This window comes from Microcaecilia unicolor, chromosome 1 (assembly GCF_901765095.1).
Source record: "Microcaecilia unicolor chromosome 1, aMicUni1.1, whole genome shotgun sequence".
Classification (NCBI taxonomy): domain Eukaryota; kingdom Metazoa; phylum Chordata; class Amphibia; order Gymnophiona; family Siphonopidae; genus Microcaecilia; species Microcaecilia unicolor.
Window position 1 is genome coordinate 513,435,099 of NC_044031.1, and position 23,313 is coordinate 513,458,411.

The following is a 23,313-nucleotide window of genomic DNA, read 5'->3' on the forward strand; positions in this document are numbered from 1 at the left end:
TGAACTTCTCCCGCTATAGCAGTGATGGTGAACCTATGGCATGCGTGCCAGAGAGGGCACGCAGAGCCCTCTCTGTTGGCACACGCTCCGCCCGTCGCCTCAGCCCGTTCCAGCCCTCCCTCCCACCCGGCGTCAAGCATTCCTTCCTCCCTCCCTCCCACCCGGCACCAGCCCACCCGGCCTCCATCCCTCCCTCCGAGCAGGAAATTTAAAAGTCTTCCCTTGTCGCTGTTAATGCCGCGTCAGCAGTAGCAGTGAAAAGCATGCTGCTGGTTCGGCACGCTTCAGCCTTCCGTCTCACAAGCTGTGGTCCCGCCCTAACAGGAAATGAGGGCGGGACCAGAGTTTGAGAGATGGAAGGCTGAAGGCGTGCCGAACCAGCAGCACGCTTTTCACTGTTACTGCTGACGCTGCCTTAACCCCGACAAGGGAAGACTTTTAAATTTCCTGCTCGGAGGGAGGAATGGAAGCTGGGCGGGCTGGTGCCGGGTGAGAGGGAGGGAGGGAGGAAGGAATGCTTGACGGTGGGTGGGTGGGAAGGAGGGTGGCCTGGTGCCTGCTGCCGGGTGGGTGGGAGGGAGGCCTGGTGGGAGGTCTGGTGGGTGGATGGGAGTGGTGCTGGGTGGGTGGCCTGGTGCTTGGGTGGGAGGGAGGCAGACCTGGTGTTTGGGTGGGAGTGCTGGGTGGGTGGATGGCCTGGTGCTGGGTGGGAGGCAGGGGTGCCTGGTGCTGGGTGGGAGGTAGGGAGGCCTGCCTGCCTGGTGCTGGGTGGGAGGGAGGCCTGCCCTGGGAGGGAAGGGGGGGAGAGGAGAGTGGCGGACATGGGTGGCTGGACAGGAGAGGAGGGGGCTGAACATTTGTGACTGGAGGGGAGAGGAGGGTTGCTGGACATTGATGGAGGGCAAGAAATGAAGAAAGGAGGAAAGTAAAGAAATAAATTGGAAAGGAAGCCCTGGAAAACGGAGTTAAGAGAACAGATAGAGAGCAGCAGAATCAGCACTAGGATCAATATGGATAGAAAAAACAAATCACCAGACAGCAAAGGTAGAAAAAAATCATTTTATTTCATTTTAGTGTTTGGAATATGTCCAATTTGAGAATTTACATCTGCTGTCTTATGTTTGCACTGGGTATACTGGAGCTGTAACAACTTACAGAAATTATTATAATGAAAGAAAATCATGTTATTTTTTTCTCCTATCTCTCTATATAAAAGGCCAACCCCAACGTTCTGAAGCCTCCACGGAAGTTAAGGCGCCCGAGATAATCCTGTGTGCACTGGAGTGTCTGCACCGCCCTCGCGTCAAAACGTCATGACGTCGAGGGCAGAGCTATGACACTCGACGAGGGCCGAAACGGAAACGCCACAGCGAACAAGGCAAGTAGCTCGAGGACGTGAGGGAGGGGGGCCCCTTGCTAGCGCCCGTTTCATTGCGCTCAGAAACGGGACATTTTTCCTAGTACTATATAAATATCTATAGAAATAAAATCCCCCCTCAGACGTTTCTGAAGCTCACTGAATCTCCATTTGTCCTGAACTCCTGTCCTCCTGGTAGGCTAGGCTATTCGGACTACTCACCCTCAGTCTCAGCCACAGCCCCATCTGCACATAAAAAAGCACCCTCAACATTCTAAAGCACACCTCTGAGGCTTCAACAGTTCTTATGTTCGAAGCTCTGTAACCATTTTTAAGCACACTACATCTCTGCCCCCCTGACCTATCAGAGAAGGAGGAAGTGTCACAGCTGCAACCTCTCTGACCTATCAAAGGGAACTGAAACAGGAAAAGGGAGGAGCGTCACACCGAATGACGGACCTATCAGAGGGAAGTCAATAGAAGAAGGGAGGAGCGTCCAGAGGCCAAGGGTACGTGCCGTATCTACGTCGCATAGGTTTCCTTGCTTTCTTTTCAGTGTATTGCAGCTGCAGCCACTTTAGGTAAGTCTAGCAAGCCTGTCAGCTACTGAATACAGAAAGCAAAAGAGAGCATATGGAAACTTGCTCCATTTTGTTCTCTGGAATGCAGTGATTATACAAATGGTCTTGCTTTCATTATTTTGGTAGGGGCTGCCTTCATGACTGTCCACAGTCCCCCCAGTCCTGACACCTGACAGGGGGGACAGGGAAGGATCACTCCCTGTCTACATATGCACTCGCACACACTCATTCTCACATACACACACGCTCTCTCACAGACACACTCCACACACTTGCACATTCTCACTCTCACACAGTCACTCTCACAGACACTCTCTCAACATACACACTCCGCGCAAAACCTTGCTAGCGCCCGTTTCATTTCAGCCAGAAACGGCCTTTTTACTAGTTTTCAATGATGTCTGTTTATATGCGCCATGGCTGGTGTAAGAGGGTGTGGCTATCATAGGGATGGAGTCATATGGGTGACCCCGCCCATAATGAGTACCGGCACTTCGCGATAAATAATTAGATTTTGGGTTGCTGTTTGGGCACTCGGTGTCTGAAAGGGTTCGCCATCACTGCGCTATAGAGACTAGAGCGACTATGTGTAGGTCTGGTAGGAAAGTTCTGGCTTGAGTCAAGTCAAGCAGGGCTCCAATGAATGCCAATTACTGGAAAGATTCAAGGTAGAACTTCGGGTGACTGACAATGAAGCATAGGAGCTGCAACACCCAAACAGTATTGCACATGGATTGCTGTGCTCCTTTCCTGGAAGTGCTCTTGACCAGCCAATCATCCAGATAAGGAAACACGTACACTCACTCTGCATAGTGACTTTGTAAAGACCCTGGAAGCCGACAAGAGGCCAAAAGACAGAGCATGGTACTAATAGTGGTGTTTCCCTACACAAAATCTCAGATAATTCCTGTGACTGGGATGTATTTGAATGTGGGTCAAGGCATCTTATAAGTACATAAGTATTGCCACACTTGGACAGACCAAAGGTCCATCAAGCCCAGTATCCTGTTTTCAACAGTGGCCAATCCAGGTCACAGATACCTGGCAAGATCCCTGAAAAGCTCAATACATTTTATGATGCTTATTCCAGAAATAAGCAGTGGATTTTCCCAAGTCAATTTAACAGTGGTCTATGGACTTTTCCTTTAGGAAGCCGTCCAGACCCTTTTTAAACACCGCTAAGCTAACCGCCTTTACCAAAATCTCTGGCAACGAATTCCAGACTTTAACTACACGTTGAGTGAAGAAAAAATTTCTCCAATTCATATTAAATTTACTACTATAGCTTCATCGCATGCCCCCTAGTCCTAGTATTTTTGGAAACAGTAAACAAACGATTCACGCCTACCTGTTCCACTCCACTCATTATTTTATAGACCTCTATTATATCTCCTCTCAGACATCTCTTCTCCAAGCTAAAGAGCCCTAGACACTTCAGCCTTTCCTCAAAGGGAAGTTGTCCCATCCCCTTTATCGGTTCATCGCCCTTCTCTGTACCTTTTCTAATTCCACTATATCTTTTTTGAGATTCGGCGACCAGAATTGAACACAATATTCGATGTGCGGTCGAATCATGGACCGATACAAAGGCATTATAAAGTCCTCACTTTTGTTTTCCATTCCTTTCCTAATAATACCTAACATTCTATTTGATCTCTTTGCTGCCGCAGCACACTGAGCCAAGCATTTCAACGTATCATCAACAACGACTCCGAGATCCCTTTCTTGGTAGGTGACTCCTAACATGGAACCTTGCATTAGGTAGCTATAGCTCGGGTTCCTCTTTCCCACATGCATCACTTTGCACTTGCTCACATTAAATGTCATCTGCCATTTAGGTGCCCAGTCTCCCAGTCTCGTAACGTCCTCTTCTAAATTTTCACAATCCTCTCGCGATTTAACAACTTCGAATAACTTTTTGTCGTCAGAAAATTTAATTACCTCACTAGTTACTCCCATTTTTAGATCATTTATAAATATGTTAAAAAGCAGCGGTCCCAGCACAGAACCCTGAGGAACACCACTATCTACCCTTCTCCATTGAGAATACTGACCATTTAACCCTATCTGTTTTCTATCCTTTAACCAGTTTTTAACCCACAATAGGACACTACCTCCTATCCCATGACTCTCTCCAATTTCCTCTGGAATCTTTCATGAGGTACTTTGTGAAACGCCTTTGAAAACCCAGATACACACTATCTACCGGCTTGCCTTTATCCACATGTTTGTTCACCCCTTCAAAGAAACGTAATAGGTTATTGAGGCAACATTTCCATTCACTAAATCCATGTTGACTGTATCTCATTAATCCATGCTTTTGAACATGCTCTGTAATTTTGTTCTTTATAATAGTCGCTACCATTTTGCCCGGCACTGACATCAGGCTCATCTGTCTATAATTTCCCGGGTCCCCTCTGGAACCTTTTTAAAATATTGGCGTTACATGGGCTACCCTCCAATCTTCCAGTACCATGCTCGATTTTAAAGATAATTTACATATTACTAACAATAGTTCCGCAAGTTCATTTTCAATTCTATCAGTACTCTGGGATGAACACCATCTGGTCCAGAGATTTGCTACTCTTTAATTTGTCAAATTGCCCCATTACATCTTCTAGGTTTACAGAGACTTCATTCAGTTTCTCCGACTCGTCAGCTTCAAATACCATTTCTGGCACCGGTATCACTTCCAAATCTTCCTCGGTGAAGACCAAAGCAAAGAATTAATTTAATCGCTCCGCTACGGCTTTGTCTTCCCTGATTGCCCCTTTTACCCCTCGGTCATCTAGCAGTCCAACCGATTTTTTTGCCGGCTTCTTGCTTTTAATATAAATAAAAAAATTCTGTGTGTTTTTGCTTCCAGCGCAATCTTTTTTTCAAAGTCCCTTTTTGCGTTCCTTATCAGAGCTTTGCATTTGACTTGACATTCCTTATGCTGTTTCTTATTATTTTCAGTCAATTCCTTCTTCCATTTTCTGAAGGATTTTGTTTTAGCTCTAATAGCTTCCTTCACCTCACTTTTTAGCTGCTCCACTAAGTTTGTTTTTTTCACCGTTCTTCTCATTTTATCATAGTCTCCTTTTTGAAAGTTAAATGCTAACATATTGGATTTCCTGTAGTGTACTTCAAAGCCGATATCAAATCTGATCGTAGTATGATCTCTGTTATCAAGCAGCCCTAGCACTATTACCTCCTGCACTCTACTAAGGACTAGGGCATGATGGACCTTTGGTCTGTCCCAGTGTGGCAATACTGTAGGTTTAGAATTTTTCCTTCTCTTGTCGGCTCCTGTACCAGCTGCTCCATAAAGCAATCCTTGATGTCGTCAAGGAATCTTACCTCCCTAAAAAGACCTGATGTTACATTTACCCAGTCAATACCGGGGTAATTGAAATCACCTATTATTATCGTGTTGCCCAGTTAGTTATCCTCCTTATTTTCTGATAGCATTTCTACATCTGTCAGTTCACCCTGGCCAGGTAGAGGGTAATACCCTCCTATCACCATCCTTTTCCCCTTTACACATGGAATTTCAATCCATAGGATTCCAAGATGTGTTTTGTTTCCTGTAGGAATTTTCAATCTATTTGATTCAAAGTCCTCTTTAACATACAATGCTACCTATCTACCAATTCAATCCACCCTATCACTATGATATAATTTGTACCCTGGTATGGCAGTGTCCCACTGGTTATCCTCCTTCCACCAGGTCTCAGAGATGTCTATTAATCTAATTTTTGATTTAGTGCAATATATTCTAACTCTCACATCTTATTTTTAGGCGTCTGGCATTCGCATATAGACATTTCAAACTATGTTTGATGTTCCTATTTATATCATGCTCAGTAGTTGACAGTGTTAATTTGCAATCTTTTGTCTAATTTTTATTTAAGGACACCTGATCTACTAAGGTCTCTTTGCAATCTAAAATCGGGGTAAGCTATTTCCCTGTTTTGGGGATATCTTTGAAAGATTCCTTGTTCCGAACCATGTGTTTTTGAACGACTGTCGGCCTTCCCCCAGGTTCTAGTTTAAAAGATGATCTAGCTCCTTTTTAAATGCCGATGCCAGCAGCATGGTCCCACCCTGGTTGAGCCGAATGTTGCCCAGTTCCTTACAAACCTAAAACCCTCCTACTTGCACCATCGCCTCATCCATGCATTGAGACTCCAGCGATGTGCCTCTCTCTTGGGCCCTGTGTGTGGAATGGGTAGCACTTCAGAAAATGCTACCCTAAATTTTAGTGCAGCGGGTGACAATTTAGACTGAACAGGAGAAAAGTGAGGCTATGTCTGCCAGTAGAAAAATTGAAGGTTTGTTTTTAAAGCAGGACAATTATTTAAGAGGAACAGTTTACATTTAACTTGCAGAACTACTTCGCTTTGCAGAGCTTAACAAGCATAAGATAAATGTATGATGTGCAGGGAGGAAGGCATCAATATGATCTTGCCCAGAAAGTCAAAAGTATTTTTATTTATTTATTTATTACATTTTTACCCCATACTTTCCCACACATGGCAGGCTCAAGTATGGTAAACAGCTATAGGCTTCATGGCTAACTACGGACTTTTCATTCCCACTGCTTCTGGAGCCTATACTATTTGAAGATTTGTGTCTCTTAAAGGGAAAAGGTTGTTGCAATTTTTTTTTTTTTTTTTTTGGGGGGGGGGGTTACAAATTAAACATATATTCTTAATTAGATGCTACCAGAAGCACCCAATACGACACAGGGAAGAATCATATTGTTCAACTTCAATGTTTGAAAAGAATGAATACAAGAAAATTGTTCTCAGGTAGACAAAAGTGCTCTAGGAGACTTGAACCCTATGTGGTAAGGTAGCCCAATATAGCTCCTGAAGCACAATTCTCAACGTGTAATTCAAACCATGAATCTATGCTGGATACTTCTATGATACTGACAATCTAACGCTGGAGTGCTGTTGGAGAGGGAAGGAAAGGAGGCAGAAAGTTAGTTGGGGGAATAGTTTATGAAGAACAGAGCATGGTCTATGTAAGAGATGCCATATGCTGTTCTGAATTATAATTATTTTACGTAACATTAAAAATGTATCATTTTAAAATAAACTAGTCAGGAAGGTGAACCAGTGTGATCTTAGATAGTTAGTCATATGAGAAGAAAGTAGAGAAAAGGGAGTAATTCTGGACACTGACAGCAGATACCTTCACTGTACTTAGTCCTAAATCTAGCGAGTTCTAGAAGCAAATCGTACAATCCCTAGCCCCTTTTTTCTCATAAAGAAAAAGAAATAATATAAGTTAGCAAACGGTAGTAGTGAAAGACAAGAAGGAATTGTATGTATTAAAAGGATGTCAAAGGAAGAATGAAAAATATACCTTCTTGATGATGTCTCTTGGCAAATGAGAGCTCCCCTTCATGCTGTAAATGGAATTTTTGAATACATCTTCGAACCAAATCCTCCCAACCTGGTTTCATTGCTGTTCTCATTGTGGTTGTATCCAAAGAGGTAATCTTCCCTAGAATTACACAGGTCAATTTCGTTCATGGTTTAGAGGATACAAAGAACAGCTATTAACCTCAATGTTTCTCCCCTTCAAAAATTACAAATTTTCCCCTTACTCTTTCATGTACCTTGCAAGTCCTGACGAGTAGTGAAGCTCTCAGAAGAGGGAAGAAAAGTCCTTTCTTTCATTGGAACTCGTCTCGCTACACAGATCAAGCAAGACTGCAAATCTTAAAATGAAAGTTTTATATTTATTAATTTACCTTTATGAGAAAAACATTTTCTACATGTCACAACAACAGAAACATTGGTTCAATTTGCCAAATAAGGGGAGTAATCTCTGGCATATTCTTTTCAGTAAGAAAAACCCTTAAAAAAATGGTTCCAAAGGGTCCAACATTTCTTATTATATTTCCGAAACAGGATTAATAATTGAACTTAAAATTTACTATAATATAAGCATACTGTGGCAAAAGATGAAAAATAGCTTTAATAACTTGTCATGATCTGTAGCACAAAGGTTATCCACGAAAGAACTAGTATCTTAAAAATACATATATAATAGTAACATAGTAGATGACGGCAGAAAAAGACCTGCACGGTCCATCCAGTCTGCCCAACAAGATAAACTCACATGTGCCATTTTTTGTGTATACCTTACCTTGATTTGTACCTGTCTTTTTCAGGGCACAGACCGTATAAGTCTGCCCAGCACTATCCCCACCTCCCAACCACCAGCTCTGGCACAGACCGTATAAGTCTGCCCAGCACTATCCCCACCTCCCAACCACCAGCCCTGCCTCCCACCACCGGCTAAGCTTCTGGGGATCCCTTCCTTCTGAGAAGGATTCCTTTATGTTTATCCCACGCATGTTTGAATTCCGTTACCCTCATGCATCCTTCAATAAATAGTCTTTCTCCACATGAAAATGTATCTCATAGATATTCAGAGAGGTAGTGTATATAGGAAAAGCCCATGGGTTTATCTTTTTGTCCTTTCAGTTTAAACCCCTGATGATGCCTAGCGGTGAAACGCTTTGATAGCGTCGGGTTTACAACACTTGGAGCGGGGTTTTCTATCCGCTGTGAAAGAATGATGTTACTGAAAGTGGCAAAAATGAAGATATACTCTGAAAGAGAGTTGTACAACATATTAGGTGCACTGCAGCGTTGTGAGGCAAATACAGAACTTTTTTTTGCAGCAACTATATAGCACCAGCTGGACAGTCTGGAAAGCAGTATGAACATTAATTCATGACAGTTTGAACATTGAGTCAACAGACGAAGGAAAGATAAAGGAGTACTATTTTTGCTTTGATTTGGACAATTGTTTTCAAGCGATGCACTTGGACACTTTAATGCTTTATGCTTAGTAGCAATATGCTGATGTTTACCTGATTTAAATGTTACAGCAAATGCGTGATTGCACAATATTTTGATATATTGTATGTACTTGCAGCTGTTAAGTAAGCACTTGAATAGTGAAATTTTATGGAGTAATATAGTGAATGAGTGTGATGAGTGAAAGAAATAGGGCTTAAGATAATAGGGCTAAATATTCATGTTTAATCATTTAAGCAGTATTATATATTAGTTTACGGATTTTTTGTTTTTACATTTTACTAACATGGTGTTACACGACAAGATTTAGATCATATTAACTGGCAAATAATTCATGCCACTCAAACTAAATCACGTTTACACAGGCACTTCGCAGGGGCGTAGCCACGGGTGGGCCTGGGTCCACCCAATTTGGGCTCAGGCCCACACAGTGGCTCTGTATTCTTGCAAACACTGGCATAGGGAGAGTAGGCTGGGCTCCGGGGGCTTCTGCAGTCCTGCATCTCCCTCCCTTCACTCACAAATATTTCTATCAAAGAGTTACCTCCGTAAGCGATTCTGACATACTGCCCACGGCTAACCCAGAAGCCACCCCTCTGCTGCTGCGTACCGCAGAACCCTCTCGATGCAACGTCCTTTTTTTTTTTTTTTGCCTGCGCGGAACACTTCAGAGGGGGGAGGCTTCCGGGTTCACCACAGGCAGGTAGTGTCTGAGAATCACTGCTGCTGCCGATGGTAAACCTTTGACAGAAATCTTTGTGAAGGACCTTCTCTGCCAGCGTTAACCCTTTGACGGAAATCTTTGTGGACATTTCTCTGCCAGTGAGAATCACTCGACTGCCCCCATCTACCTCCAGTGAAGGTAGATGGGGGCAGGGGAGCGATTCTCGCTAGCAGAGAAACGCATGGGGGGAGAGAAGGAAAGGAAAGAGGTGCTGCAGAGAAATACATGGGGATGGAGGGGAGGGAAGGAAAGGAAAGGAAAAAGGTGCTATAGAGAAATGCATGGGTGTGGAGAGGAGGGACGAGATTGAATGGGAAGGACCAAGGTACTGCATATGGGGGGGGGGTTAATTGTTGGCTATAGATGGAGAGAGAGATCCTGCATGGGGTGTGGAGTTAGAGACAGGGAGAATTTCTGGGGATGGGGTGGGAGGGTGAGATGATGCATGGTTTTGAGGAGAGAGGATTGTTGTAGGTGGGATGGGGAGGGAGGAGGACGACATGTTGGACATAGGGGTGAAGGGCGGGAGAGATGCATAGGGAGAGAGAGGGAGAAGTGTTTGACATGGAGGTGGGAGTGAGGGAGATGCTGCATGGGGAGGGGGAGGAAGAAAGATGTTGGACCTGGGGCACGAGAGAGAGCGAGAGAGATGTGGACAGGGGGCGAAAGGGAGGAGGGAAGAGAGATGTGAACATTGGGGTGGAAGAGAGAAAGGGAGAGAGATGCACAGGAGGGGGAAGGGAGAAAGAGGAAGATGTTGGATCCAGGGCCAGAAAGGAGTGAAGGAAAGATCCTGGACAATTGGAGGGAAGAGAGAGAGAGAGAAAAATGCTGGATCATGGGGCAGGAGGGAAGACAGAAGGGACTGGAAGATGCTGAGGGGGAGTGGAAGGGACAGGGAGATGCCAGGCTACAAAGGGTGGGGAGGGCAGAAAGAGAGAGCAGGTGCTGGGTTACAAGAGTGAAGGGAGGAAGATGCTGGAAATGGAGAAACTATGTGGGAGAGGCCAAACTGGGGGGGTGGCAAGGAAATGAATGAGAGGAGGATAATGATTACAGGGGGTAGAAATATATGTGAAGCTGATTAAAAATGAAAGGGAATGGAAGGCTGGGGGAAGGAGTGAGATGGGTAGTAGGAGAGCTAGAGGGTGAGAGAAGGAGATGGAATTTGATATGTAGCTGAAAAGTAAAAAGAAGAGGGATGAGAAAGAGGGTGAAATTTGAAGGAACAGAAAGGCAGTAAAGAAAAAGAGAGGAAAGAGCTAAAAAGAAAAGATCAATATGTCAAAGATAGGTGTAGTGATGGAATGGAACAAGAGACATATGGACAGCTGCCGCTTGAAGGAGAATTAGCAGAAGACACACAGAAAAGTAGAAAAGAGAAACTGGAACCAACATGATGGAAAAATAAAATGTCCAGATAAAGATAGGAAAAAAAAACATTTTTATTTTGATTGTATTGAATGGAATATGTTAGCATTTGGAAATGTGCATAGCAAATGTCTTTGTATTGTGTTCGCTAGTAAAGGAAATGCATTTCTATTTTTAATTTCTCTAGTGTTGCAGTGCATGCCAAGTTTAACTTCTTGGGGTTATGTTATGAGTATCAGGTGCTTAACAATCAAACTTACTATTTGTAAGTACAATTTTGAAAAAAATCATTTAATTAGGTTGAGACCTGGGAGCTTTTAACATCTTTTTTTTCCTGTGCCTACATCAAAAGAAGAAGATAGCTGGTGGGAACTTGCTCCTTTTGTTTTGTGAAATGCAGTGGAAGCATTAAATAAAGAGGGAAGGGCTTCCTTTATGCCAGGAGCTATGAGAGCAAGTGGAAGACCTGAAAAATAGGTCCAGAAGATGCAACTTGCAATTCAAAGGTAATCCTGAAACAGAGCAGTAATAGGAATTTTGCCCTTACGTGCTAAGCCCGGCTGGAGACTAGTGGACTTTCACATTCAGAGGGCTCATAGGGCTTTGGGCTCGGTATATGAATCTGCGCCAAGAGATATTACAGTTTGTTTTGCGGATTACTCTATGGAGCAAATTTTAGCTAAAGCGCGAAAACAACCCAAAACTTTTTGGAAAAACTATACAATAGGAGTGTATCAAGTCTTGGCGTGGTCCACCCTCCAAAAAAATGCAGATCTTTCCGAGAAATTACCCAGTATATGCAAACACACAGGGGGGTTCACTATCAATGGCTTTTTCCCTTGGCAGTTTGGCTTACGGTGGTGGGATAATTACAGAAAGTGAAGACACCGGAGGAAGCCTGGTCAGAGTTGTGGGCTCTGGGCTACGAGAATGTACTGGAACCGGCTAAGTCAGCAGTGGTGGTATCGGAACCCAGAGCAGACTCGGCGTGGCAACAGTTCATAGCCCGTGGGAAGAAACAACAGAAACATGTGACCTGATTGCTTTCATAATGCTGGATGGACAAATTAGCGTTATTTTTCTGAGTATTTTGGGGGTAAAATGTGAATTTTTACCTGGTGTTTTATTATTCAGTACAGAGAGAGTGGGAAGTGGACCAATGACTCCAGGAGAACGGGAGATAAGATTTCAAAGTACCACTTTATTCAATGACTCAATTCCTCATCTCTTTGTGCTCCTTTTCTTCTCCTGTCCCTCCTATCCATTTCTTCTCTTTGGGGATTCAAGTTGAGGAGTTGATGGATGGAGAAGCTAAATTTGTGTGGAGGAGGGGAGATGGGAGGTGGAGGGGTTAGGGGATTTGACTTTTAAGGGAAGGAGAGCTAACTGCAATTAGATTTGCTGTTTTGGGGTTGTAGTTAGCAAAGTTACTGGCATATTTGATGTATTGGGCTGAATGGGGTGAGTGCACGCATAAAATCGAAAGAGCAATGGTATGAGTGTGACCTATTGAACGGGAAGAGGGGTTATGGAAATGGAATGCAAATGGTTGTGATCTGGGAATTTGGAGGGATTGCATGCCTTCTGGTGTGTTAGTCAATTCCTCTGGGGTTGGATGATCTGACAGGGAAGAAGAGATCAGCAGTTTCAATGGAGGGGATGGGGTGGATAGGGGTGGGTTAAGGTTTGGGGAAGACAATGGGCAAGGGTCTGCATAATGTGCTAACGGTGGGTTTTAACTCCTCTAGCAGTTCTGTTGGGGTGAAGGAGGGGGCAAGAAGAGAAGTTGTGGTTGGGGCCTGGAATGTAAATGGGCTAATAATCTGGGAAAATGCAGTGTGGTTTTTAAAGAATCAAGGAGCTTACAGTGGGATGCTGTATATTTGCAGAAAGCCCATCTGCAATCCCGAGATGCCCATGTGTTAAACCGTGGCCCTTTGGTGAGGTGGTGGTACATAAGGGTAAAGAGGGTAAGCACACTGGGGTGTAGCAATACTGCTTCGGTAGAATTTGTGGTTTACTACACAACAGGTGTTTAAAGACTCGAGTAGTTGATGTGTGGCGCTACAAGGGTTGCTACAAGGCAAGGAACTTACACTGAATAATTTGTACGCTCCAAATATGGCTCAGGCAGATATCTTTCGAACACTCCCGGGGGAGATTCAGGGGTTTGCTAAAGGAGAGGAGGTGGTGGTAGCTGGAGATTTTAATGTAGCACCTGATGTGCTTCTGGATCACTCCACTGGGGAAGGGCATTACAGTGGGCCTAATTGTAAAGAGTTACTTCGTTTTTTGAAGGCTTTAGAAGTGGTGGATTGCTGGAGGTTAATGGAGTACAACACAACTATACCTTCTATTCACATGCTACACAAATATATATCTGTACTAATGGGATTTGGATTCATCGGAATATGTGGGGTACGTTGGGTGAGGCTAATACTGGAAGCAAACAGATAACAAATCATGCTCCTGTGTGGATCAAGTTTAGGAGGATGGGGAAGTCAAGAAGGGTGGGGGTTCTGGAGACTTAATGAGTCCTTATTGGGCGACGAGCAGGTAAGGAAAGTAGTTTGCCAAACTATTCAGGATTTTAGACGGACTAATAATGGGGAAGTGAATGATGGTGATTTGTGGGCTACACTGAAGGCGGTGATACAGGGGACCTTTGTCAAGTGGGGGGCTCAGAGGAAGAGGGAACGAGAGCAGTTCTCACTTCAATTATGGAGTAGATTACTGGAATTTGAGAGTCAACATAAGAGGTCACCCACACATCAGGTATTGCAAGATTTACGAAAGGTGAGTGGGGAGCTTGCACAACTCCAGATGACAGAAGCAAAGTTTTTTTTGAATTTGCGAATAAATCAAGCGCAATGCTTGCTCATTATCTTCAGGCGCGGAGAGTGATGTCTTCACAAGTGAGGGGTGATGGCAGTATACAGATCCTGAGATTCAAAATTGTATTTTAATATATTACCAGAACTTGTATAGAACAACAGATGGAGAGTCAGCTTCCGCGAAGACCACTATTTGGACTCTGACCCTCTTTCACAACTTACTGAGCCAGAGTGTGTACAGCTGGATGAGCCAATTAGATTGGGGGAGGTGCAGGGGTTATTCACAGACTTCAGAATGGGGAGGCCCTGACCTTGATGGATTTACAGCAAGATTTTATAAAAACTTTGTGTGGCAGTTAGGAGACAGAGAGTTGCATGGAGACAGAAATCCAACCTGTCCCCGCCCGTCCCCACTGGAATCCAACCCATCCCCGTCCATCCCTGTGGGGAATCTAACCCATCCCCACAAGAATTTAACCTGTCCTCACCCACAAGAATTTAATGGTACATTTTAAAAAATTCCTGTCGGCACTCTCAGTCTCTGGGTTTGAACTGCAGCACTGCAGGCAAGGAAGGAACAGAAGTTGGAACACTCTGGTGCGCACATATAAGAATTCTCTGATTCACTGGCACTGTGTTCTAAGAGATCACCACATGCACGCGCTAGTAGGCCAGGTGACATCTGATGCTTTTGCCTATGTCAGAGCTGAGGTCTGCACATCAGCCCAGAAGCAGAGAGGATTAATAGTAATAGTAAATGACAGCAAATAAAAAACGGATCGGTCCATCCAGTCTGCCCAATAGTCACAATCATTATCAATTCATGATTAAATCAACAATGAATGTGATATTATATACTTGATTATGGTCTTTCTGCGGTGTTTCTGGGACATAGACCATAGAAGTCTGCCTGGCCCTATCCTTATGTGCCAACTGCTGGAGTTGCCCTCAAAGCGCACTCCAGCCTATACATCTTCTCATTTGCAGGACACAGACCGTAAAAGTCTGTCCAGCACTGTCCTCATGTTCCAGCCACTAAGGTTGCTGTCTAAACCCTTTCCAGCCCATCCAAAACCAGATTGCCATATATGAGATACAGATCGTACAGGTCTCCCGGTATCAGCCCTAGTTCATCACAGCCAGAGTCACCATGTAAGTGTCACACGACACATCCACACACATGCAGCCATTTAAGTTTAGGTTTTTTATAACTTCCATTTTCTAAATAGAGATCCTGTGTTCATCCCATGCCTTTTTTAATTTCGTCACCATTTGTATCTCTACCACCTCCTTAATGTAGGCTTTCCACATCTGTGATGTTAAAGCAAGGAGGAGGAGACAGCGCTCAAAGAACTTGGTACTCGGTAGTGCAGCATACACTTCCATGGGAACCCCACAGGAACTGCCTGCCACCATCCATGGCTTAAGCAGGAATGGGGTACTTGAAGGGCACCATTTGCCACCATCCATGGCTGAAGCAGGGGTAACTGTATTGCCAAAACCAGGGAAGGATCCATCTATACATGTGGCTAAGAGACCCATATCTCTCCTAAATGTTCACGCCAAGATATTTGCCAACGTTTTGACCAGTAGACTGGCTAGGGTATTACAGAAGTTGGTTCATATAGTAACACAGTAGATGACGGCAGAAAAAGACCTGCACGATCCATCTAGTCTGCCCAACAAGATAAACTCATATGTGCTACTTCTTGTGTATACCTTACCTTGATTTGTATCTGCCATTTTCAGGACACAGACCGTAGAAGTCTTGCCCAGAACTAGCCCCACTTTCAGGACACAGACAGTAGAAGTCTTGCCCAGAACTAGCCCCACCACCCAAACACCAGCCCCACCTCCCAATCTCGGCTAAGCTTCTGAGGATCCATTCCTTCTGCACAGGATTCCTTTATGTTTATCCCACGCATGCTTGAATTCCGTTACCGTTTTCATCTCCACCACCTCCCGCGGGAGGGCATTCCAAGTATCTACCACTCTCTCCGTGAAAAAATACTTCCTGACATTTTTCTTGAGTCTGGCCCCCTTCACTCTCATATCATGTCCTCTCGTTCTACCGCCCTCCCATCTCTGGAAAAGGTTCATTTGCGGATTAATACCTTTCAAATATTTGAACGTATCATATCACCCGTTTCTTCTTTCCTCCAGGGTATACATGTTCAGGTCCGCAAGTCTCTCCTCATATGTCTTGTAACGCAAATCCCATACCATTCTCGTAGCTTTTCTTTGCACCGCTTCCATTTTTTTTACATCCTTAGCAAGGTACGGCCTCCAGAACTGAACACAATACTCCAGGTGGGGCCTCACCAACGACTTATACAGAGGCATCAACACCTCTTTTCTTCTGCTGGTCACACCTCTCTCTATACAGCCTAGCAACCTTCTGGCTACGGGTTTTATACCTAGGCGACAGGTAGGTGATAACATTCGACGCACCCTTCACTTGATCTGGGAGGCTCAGCGCTCCTCATCTAGCGTGGTTTACTTAGGGGTAGATATGGAGAAGGCATTTGATAGAGTTAGCCAGACCTTCTTGCAAGGGGTGATGCATCAAATGGGTTTTGAGGCAAATTTTCTTGGATAGCTGCATTTTACAGTGCTCTGAAGGCTTGTCTCCGTATTAATGGATCTTATACTTCCTGTCTTTTACCATTGGTAGAGAGACTTGGCAGGGGTGTCCCCTGTCACCCCTTCTATTTGCACTTTATATAGAGCCTTTGGCAGAACTGATACGTCAACATCCAGATATTCGGAGAGTCAGGTAGGGGGAGTGGAACATCTCATTGCTCTTTTTGCTGATGACGTGTTACAGCGAATGCCCCATCAGTGAGAACAAGCAGCCTGCTTGTCCTCGGAGAAAGCGAATTCTTACATACCTGTAGAAGGTATTCTCCGAGGACAGCAGGCTGATTGTTCTCACTGATGGGTGACGTCCACGGCAGCCCCTCCAATCGGAAACACTTTCCTAGCAAAGGCCTTTGCTAGTCCTCGCGCGCCAATGCGCACCGCGCATGCGCGGCCGTCTTCCCGCCCGAACCGGATCGTGTTCGTCAGTCCCATGTGTAGCAAAACAAAGGCAAGGGAAGACAACTCCAAAGGGGAGGCGGGCGGGTTTGTGAGAACAATCAGCCTGCTGTCCTCAGAGAATACCTTCTACAGGTATGTAAGAATTCGCTTTCTCCGAGGACAAGCAGGCTGCTTGTTCTCACTGATGGGTATCCCTAGCCCCCAGGCTCACTCAAAACAACCACCATGGTCAATTGGGCCTCGCAACGGCGAGGACATAACTGAGATTGACCTAACAATTTATCCAACTAACTGAGAGTGCAGCCTGGAACAGAATAAACATGGGCCTAGGGGGGTGGAGTTGGATTCTAAACCCCGAACAGATTCTGAAGCACTGACTGCCCGAACCGACTGTCGCGTCGGGTATCCTGTTGCAGGCAGTAATGAGATGTGAATGTGTGGACAGATGACCACGTCGCAGCTTTGCAAATCTCTTCAATAGTGGCTGACTTCAAGTGGGCTACCGACGCTGCCATGGCTCTAACATTATGAGCCGTGACATGACCCTCAAGAGCCAGCCCAGCCTGGGCGTAAGTGAAGGAAATGCAATCTGCTAGCCAATTGGATATGGTGCGTTTCCCCACAGCCACTCCCCTCTTGTTGGGATCAAAAGAAACAAACAATTGGGCGGACTGTCTGTTGGGCTGTGTCCGCTCCAGGTAGAAGGCCAATGCTCTCTTGCAGTCCAATGTGTGCAGCTGACGTTCAGCAGGGCAGGAATGAGGACGGGGAAAGAATGTTGGCAAGACAATTGACTGGTTCAGATGGAACTCCGACACCACCTTTGGCAAGAACTTAGGGTGAGTGCGGAAGACTACTCTGTTGTGATGAAATTTGGTGTAAGGGGCCTGGGCTACCAGGGCCTGAAGCTCACTGACTCTACGAGCTGAAGTAACTGCCACCAAGAAAATGACCTTCCAGGTCAAGTACTTCAGATGGCAGGAGTTCAGTGGCTCAAAAGGAGGTTTCATCAGCTGGGTGAGAACAACATTGAGATCCCATGACACTGTAGGAGGCTTGACAGGGGGCTTTGACAAAAGCAAGCCTCTCATGAAGCGAACAACTAAAGGCTGTCCTGAGATCGGCTTACCTTCCACACGGTAATGGTATGAACTGATTGCACTAAGATGAACCCTTACAGAGTTGGTCTTGAGACCAGACTCAGACAAGTGCAGAAGGTATTCAAGCAGGGTCTGTGTAGGACAAGAGCGAGGATCTAGGGCCTTGCTGTCACACCAGACGGCAAACCTCCTCCATAGAAAGAAGTAACTCCTTTTAGTGGAATCTTTCCTGGAAGCAAGCAAGATGCGGGAGACACCCTCTGACAGACCCAAAGAGGCAAAGTCTACGCTCTCAACATCCAGGCCGTGAGAGCCAGAGACCGGAGGTTGGGATGCAGAAGCGCCCCTTCGTTCTGGGTGATGAGGGTCGGGAAAACACTCCAATCTCCACGGTTCTTCGGAGGACAACTCCAGAAGGAGAGGGAACCAGATCTGACGCGGCCAAAAAGGAGCAATCAGAATCATGGTGCCTCGGTCTTGCTTGAGTTTCAACAAAGTCTTCCCCACCAGAGGTATGGGAGGATAAGCATACAGCAGACCCTCCCCCCCAGTCCAGGAGGAAGGCATCCGATGCCAGTCTGCCGTGGGCCTGAAGCCTGGAACAGAACTGAGGGACTTTGTGGTTGGCTCGAGATGCGAAGAGATCTACCAAGGGGGTGCCCCACACCTGGAAGATCTGTCGCACTACACGGGAATTGAGCGACCACTCGTGAGGTTGCATAATCCTGCTCAACCTGTCGGCCAGACTGTTGTTTACGCCTGCCAGATATGTGGCTTGGAGCACCATGCCGTGACGGCGAGCCCAGAGCCACATGCTGACTGCTTCCTGACACGGGGGACGAGATCCGGTGCCCCCCCTGCTTGTTGATGTAATACATGGCAACCTGGTTGTCTGTCTGAATTTGGATAATTTGGTGGGACAGCCGATCTCTGAAAGCCTTCAGAGCGTTCCAGACCGCTCGTAACTCCAGAAGATTGATCTGCAGATCGCGTTCCTGGAGGGACCTGCTTCCTTGGGTGTGAAGCCCATCGACATGAGCGCCCCACCCCAGGAGAGACGCATCCGTAGTCAGCACTGAGGAATTTGGAAAGGACGTCCCAGAGTCAAATTGGACCGAATCGTCCACCAAAACAGGGATTTGAGAAAACTCGTGGACAGGTGGATCACGTCCTCTAGATCCCCAGCAGCCTGAAACCACTGGGAAGCTAGGGTCCATTGAGCAGATCTCATGTGAAGGCGGGCCATGGGAGTCACATGAACTGTGGAGGCCATGTGGCCCAGCAATCTCAACATCTGCCGAGCTGTGATCTGCTGGGACGCTCGCACCCGCGAGACGAGGGACAACAAGTTGTTGGCTCTCGCCTCTGGGAGATAGGCACCGGCCATCCGAGAATCCAGCAGAGCTCCTATGAATTCGAGTTTCTGCACTGGGAGAAGGTGGGACTTTGGATAATTTATCACAAACCCCAGTAGCTCCAGGAGGCGAATAGTCATCTGCATGGACTGTAGAGCTCCTGCCTCGGATGTGTTCTTCACCAGCCAATCGTCGAAATATGGGAACACGTGTACCCCCAGCCTGCGAAGTGCCGCCGCTACTACAGCCAAGCACTTCGTGAACACTCTGGGCGCAGAGGCGAGCCCAAAGGGTAGCACACAGTACTGGAAGTGACGTGTGCCCAGCTGAAATAGCATATACTGTCTTGTGAGCTGGCAGTATCGGGATGTGAGTGTAAGCGTCCTTCAAGTCCAGAGAGCATAGCCAATCGTTTTCATGAATCATGGGGAGAAGGGTGCCCAGGGAAAGCATCCTGAACTTTTCTTTTATGAGATATTTGTTCAGGGCCCTTAGGTCTAGGATGGGACGCATCCCCCCTGTTTTCTTTTCCACAAGGAAGTACCTGGAATAGAATCCCAGCCCTTCCTGCCCGGATGGCACGGGCTCGACCGCATTGGCACTGAGAAGGGCAGAGAGTTCCTCTGCAAGTACCTGCTTGTGTTGGAAGCTGTAAGACTGAGCTCCCGGTGGACAATTTGGAGGTTTTGAGGCCAAATTGAGGGTGTATCCTTGCTGGACTATTTGGAGAACCCACTGATCGGAGGTTATGAGAGGCCACCTTTGGTGAAAAACTTTCAACCTCCCTCCGACCAGCAGGTCGTCCGGCACTGACACTTGGATGTCGGCTATGCTCTGTTGGAGCCAGTCAAAAGCTCGTCCCGTGCTTTTGCTGAGGAGCCGAGGGGCCTTGCTGAGGAGAGCGAGCGCACTGGGGCTTAGCCTGGGCCGCAGGCTGTCGAGAAGGAGGATTGTACCTACGCTTACCAGAAGAGTAGGGAACAGTCTTCCTTCCTCCCAAAAATCGTCTACCTCAGAGGTAGAAGCTGAAGGCTGCCGGCGGGAGAACTTGTCGAAAGCATTATCCCGCTGGTGGAGCTGCTCTACCACCTGTTCGACTTTCTCTCCAAAAATATTATCCGAACGGCAAGGCGAGTCCGCAATCCGCTGCTGGATCCTATTCTCCAGGTCGGAGGCACGCAGCCATGAGAGTCTGCGCATCACCACACCTTGAGCAGCGGCCCTGGACGCAACATCAAAGGTGTCATACACCCCTCTGGCCAGGAATTTTCTGCACGCCTTCAGCTGCCTGACCACCTCCTGAAAAGGCTTGGCTTGCTCAGGGGGGAGCTTGTCCACCAAGCCAGCCAACTGCCGCACATTGTTCCGCATGTGTATGCTCGTGTAGAGCTGGTAAGACTGGATTTTGGCCACGAGCATAGAAGAATGGTAGGCCTTCCTCCCAAAGGAGTCTAAGGTTCTTGAGTCCTTGCCCGGGAGCGCCGAAGCATGCTCCCTAGAACTCTTAGCCTTCTTTAGGGCCAAATCCACAACTCCAGAGTCGTGAGGCAACTGAGTTCGCATCAGCTCTGGGTCCCCATGGATCCGGTACTGGGACTCGATCTTCTTGGGAATGTGGGGATTACTTAATGGCTTGGTCCAGTTCGCCAGCAATGTCTTTTTTAGGACATGATGCATGGGTACTGTGGACGCTTCCTTAGGTGGAGAAGGATAGTCCAGGAGCTCAAACATTTCAGCCCTGGGCTCGTCCTCCACAACCACCGAGAAAGGGATGGCCGTAGACATCTCCCGGACAAAGGCCGCGAAAGACAGACTCTCAGGAGGAGAAAGCTGCCTTTCAGGGGAGGGAGTGTGATCCGAAGGCAGGCCATCAGACTCCTCGTCAGAGAAATATCTGATGTCCTCCTCCTCCTCCCACGAGGCCTCACCATCGGTATCAGACACAAGTTCACGGACCTGTGTCTGAAGCCGCGCCCGGCTCGACTCCGTGGAACCACGGCCACGGTGTGGGCGTCGAGAGGTAGGCTCCCTCGCCCGCGAAGCTCCCTCCGCTGACGTCGTCGGGGAGCCTTCCTGGGAGGCGACCGCAGTCGGTACCGCAAGCGGCACCGATGTCGGAGACCTCACCCCGGGCGAGGGGCCAGCCGGCGCCTCACTCGACGGTACCGGTGGCGCAAGCACCCCCGGTACCGGAGGGGAAGGGCGCAACAGCTCTCCCAGGATCTCTGGGAGAACGGCCTGGAGACTCTCGTGCAGAGCGGCTGTAGAGAAAGACATGGAAACCGATGCAGGTGTCGATGTCAGAGTCTGTTCCGGGCGTGGAGGCTGTTCCGGGCTGTCCAAAATGGAGCGCATCGACACCTCCTGAACAGAGGGTGAGCGGTCCTCTCGGTGCCGATGCCTACTGGGTGCCGACTCCCTCGGCGACCCAGAGCTCTCGGTACCGATACGGGAAGGAGACCGGTGTCGATGCTTCTTTGACTTTTTCAAACGAAGCATGTCACCGGAGCTTCCCGGCACCGACGAGGACGTAGAATCCAGCCATCGCTTCCTCGGGGCCGAGGCCGAAGAAGGTCGGTCTCGGGGGGGCTGTACCGCAGGAGGCCTCAGGGTAGGGGGAGACCCACCCGAAGGCTCACCGCCACCAGCAGGGGAATGGACAGCCCTCACCTGCACTCGATGCTGTCGCAGCCGAGGACGGAGGTCTTGACGCTGTCGACGTCGATGCACTCGATACTCCCGGTGCCGATGCCGACGAAGAGCCCGAGAACAAAACGTTCCACTGGGCCAATCTCGCTACCTGAGTCCTTTTCTGTAAAAGGGCGCAAAGACTACAGGCCTGCGGGCGGTGCCCAGCCCCCAGACACTGAAGACACGACGCGTGCCTGTCAGTGAGCGAGATTACCCGGGCGCACTGGGTGCACTTCTTGAAGCCGCTGGGAAACTTCGATGACATGGGCGGAAATATCACACCGGCGAAATCAAAACTCGTAATTGCGGTAAGGCACCAAAAAAGAGGAGGAGAAAAAATTCGACCTGAGACCTCAAAAGGGCCTACCCCGAAAACGAAAAGAAACTTAACGGGGCAAAAACTGGAAATACCGGAAGGGGAAAAAGACCGAAAGGCCTTCTTCCGAAATCCTTTTTTCCTTTTTTTTTTTCAGCGAAAAGTCCAAAAAGACGCGCGAGGTCGACTTAAGGGGCGCAAACGGCGTAACACGACCGTACCGAGCGCGGACAAAAGAAGACTGACGAACACGAGCCGGTTCGGGCGGGAAGACGGCCGCGCATGCGCGGTGCGCATCGGCGCGCGAGGACTAGCAAAGGCCTTTGCTAGGAAAGTGTTCCGATTGGAGGGGCTGCCGTGGACGTCACCCATCAGTGAGAACAAGCAGCCTGCTTGTCCTCGGAGAATTTACATTACAGACCCAGGCCTGATACTACCCATTGTTTTAGAGGTGTTTAATGAATTTGAGAGGTTTGCAGGTTAATATCTCTCTATCTCAGTTGGAGAAAGATAGGCTGAGGATAGCTTTTGCTTTTCGCTGGGCTCCTCATAATATTCAATATTTGAGAATTAGAATACCTCGGGACCTCAACAGGTTATTTGCCTTCAATTATGATAAGATTTTGGATAAAATTCGTATAGCTTTGTCCTGTTGGAGAGGGTTATGGTTATCTTGGTGGGGCTGTATTGCAGTGGTAAAGATGAATGTGTTACCCAGGTTGCTCTTTGTATTTCAATCATTACCTAGTCATGTCCCTCAGAGTCTTCTTCGATGTATACAGGGTACTACTTCTCAGTTTATTTGGAATGGAAAGCGCCCTCATATGGCAGAATGGGTTCTTTGGGGAGCCGCAGAACAGGGAGGGAGAGCAGTCCCCAACATTGAATGGTACTATATAACGGCTCAACTCCAGATGATATTAGACTGGGAGAGGGGGAAATTAAAGCCTTCTGTTTCGTTGGAACAAACTTATTTTTCCTTGCGTCCTTTAGGGTCTTTTTTGTGGACTACCAAAGAATTGGGGGTATATCTTTTGGAGTTCGGAATCCTTTTGTTTGACATCTGTTTGATACTGGGGGTGAAAGTGTGTAGACGTTAGGGCCAGTTGGATTGG

At 47.1% G+C, this 23,313-nt stretch overlaps 1 protein-coding gene across 1 annotated transcript in view; it reads right to left on the minus strand.

Annotated features, from left to right (window-relative positions):
• Positions 1-23,313, minus strand: part of NCOA2 (nuclear receptor coactivator 2) — a 470,775-nt gene that overhangs the window by 267,325 nt on the left and 180,137 nt on the right. The window contains 2 exon segments of the mRNA XM_030215383.1: positions 7,297-7,437; positions 7,553-7,654. Coding sequence (XP_030071243.1) covers positions 7,297-7,437; positions 7,553-7,654 — 243 coding nt within the window.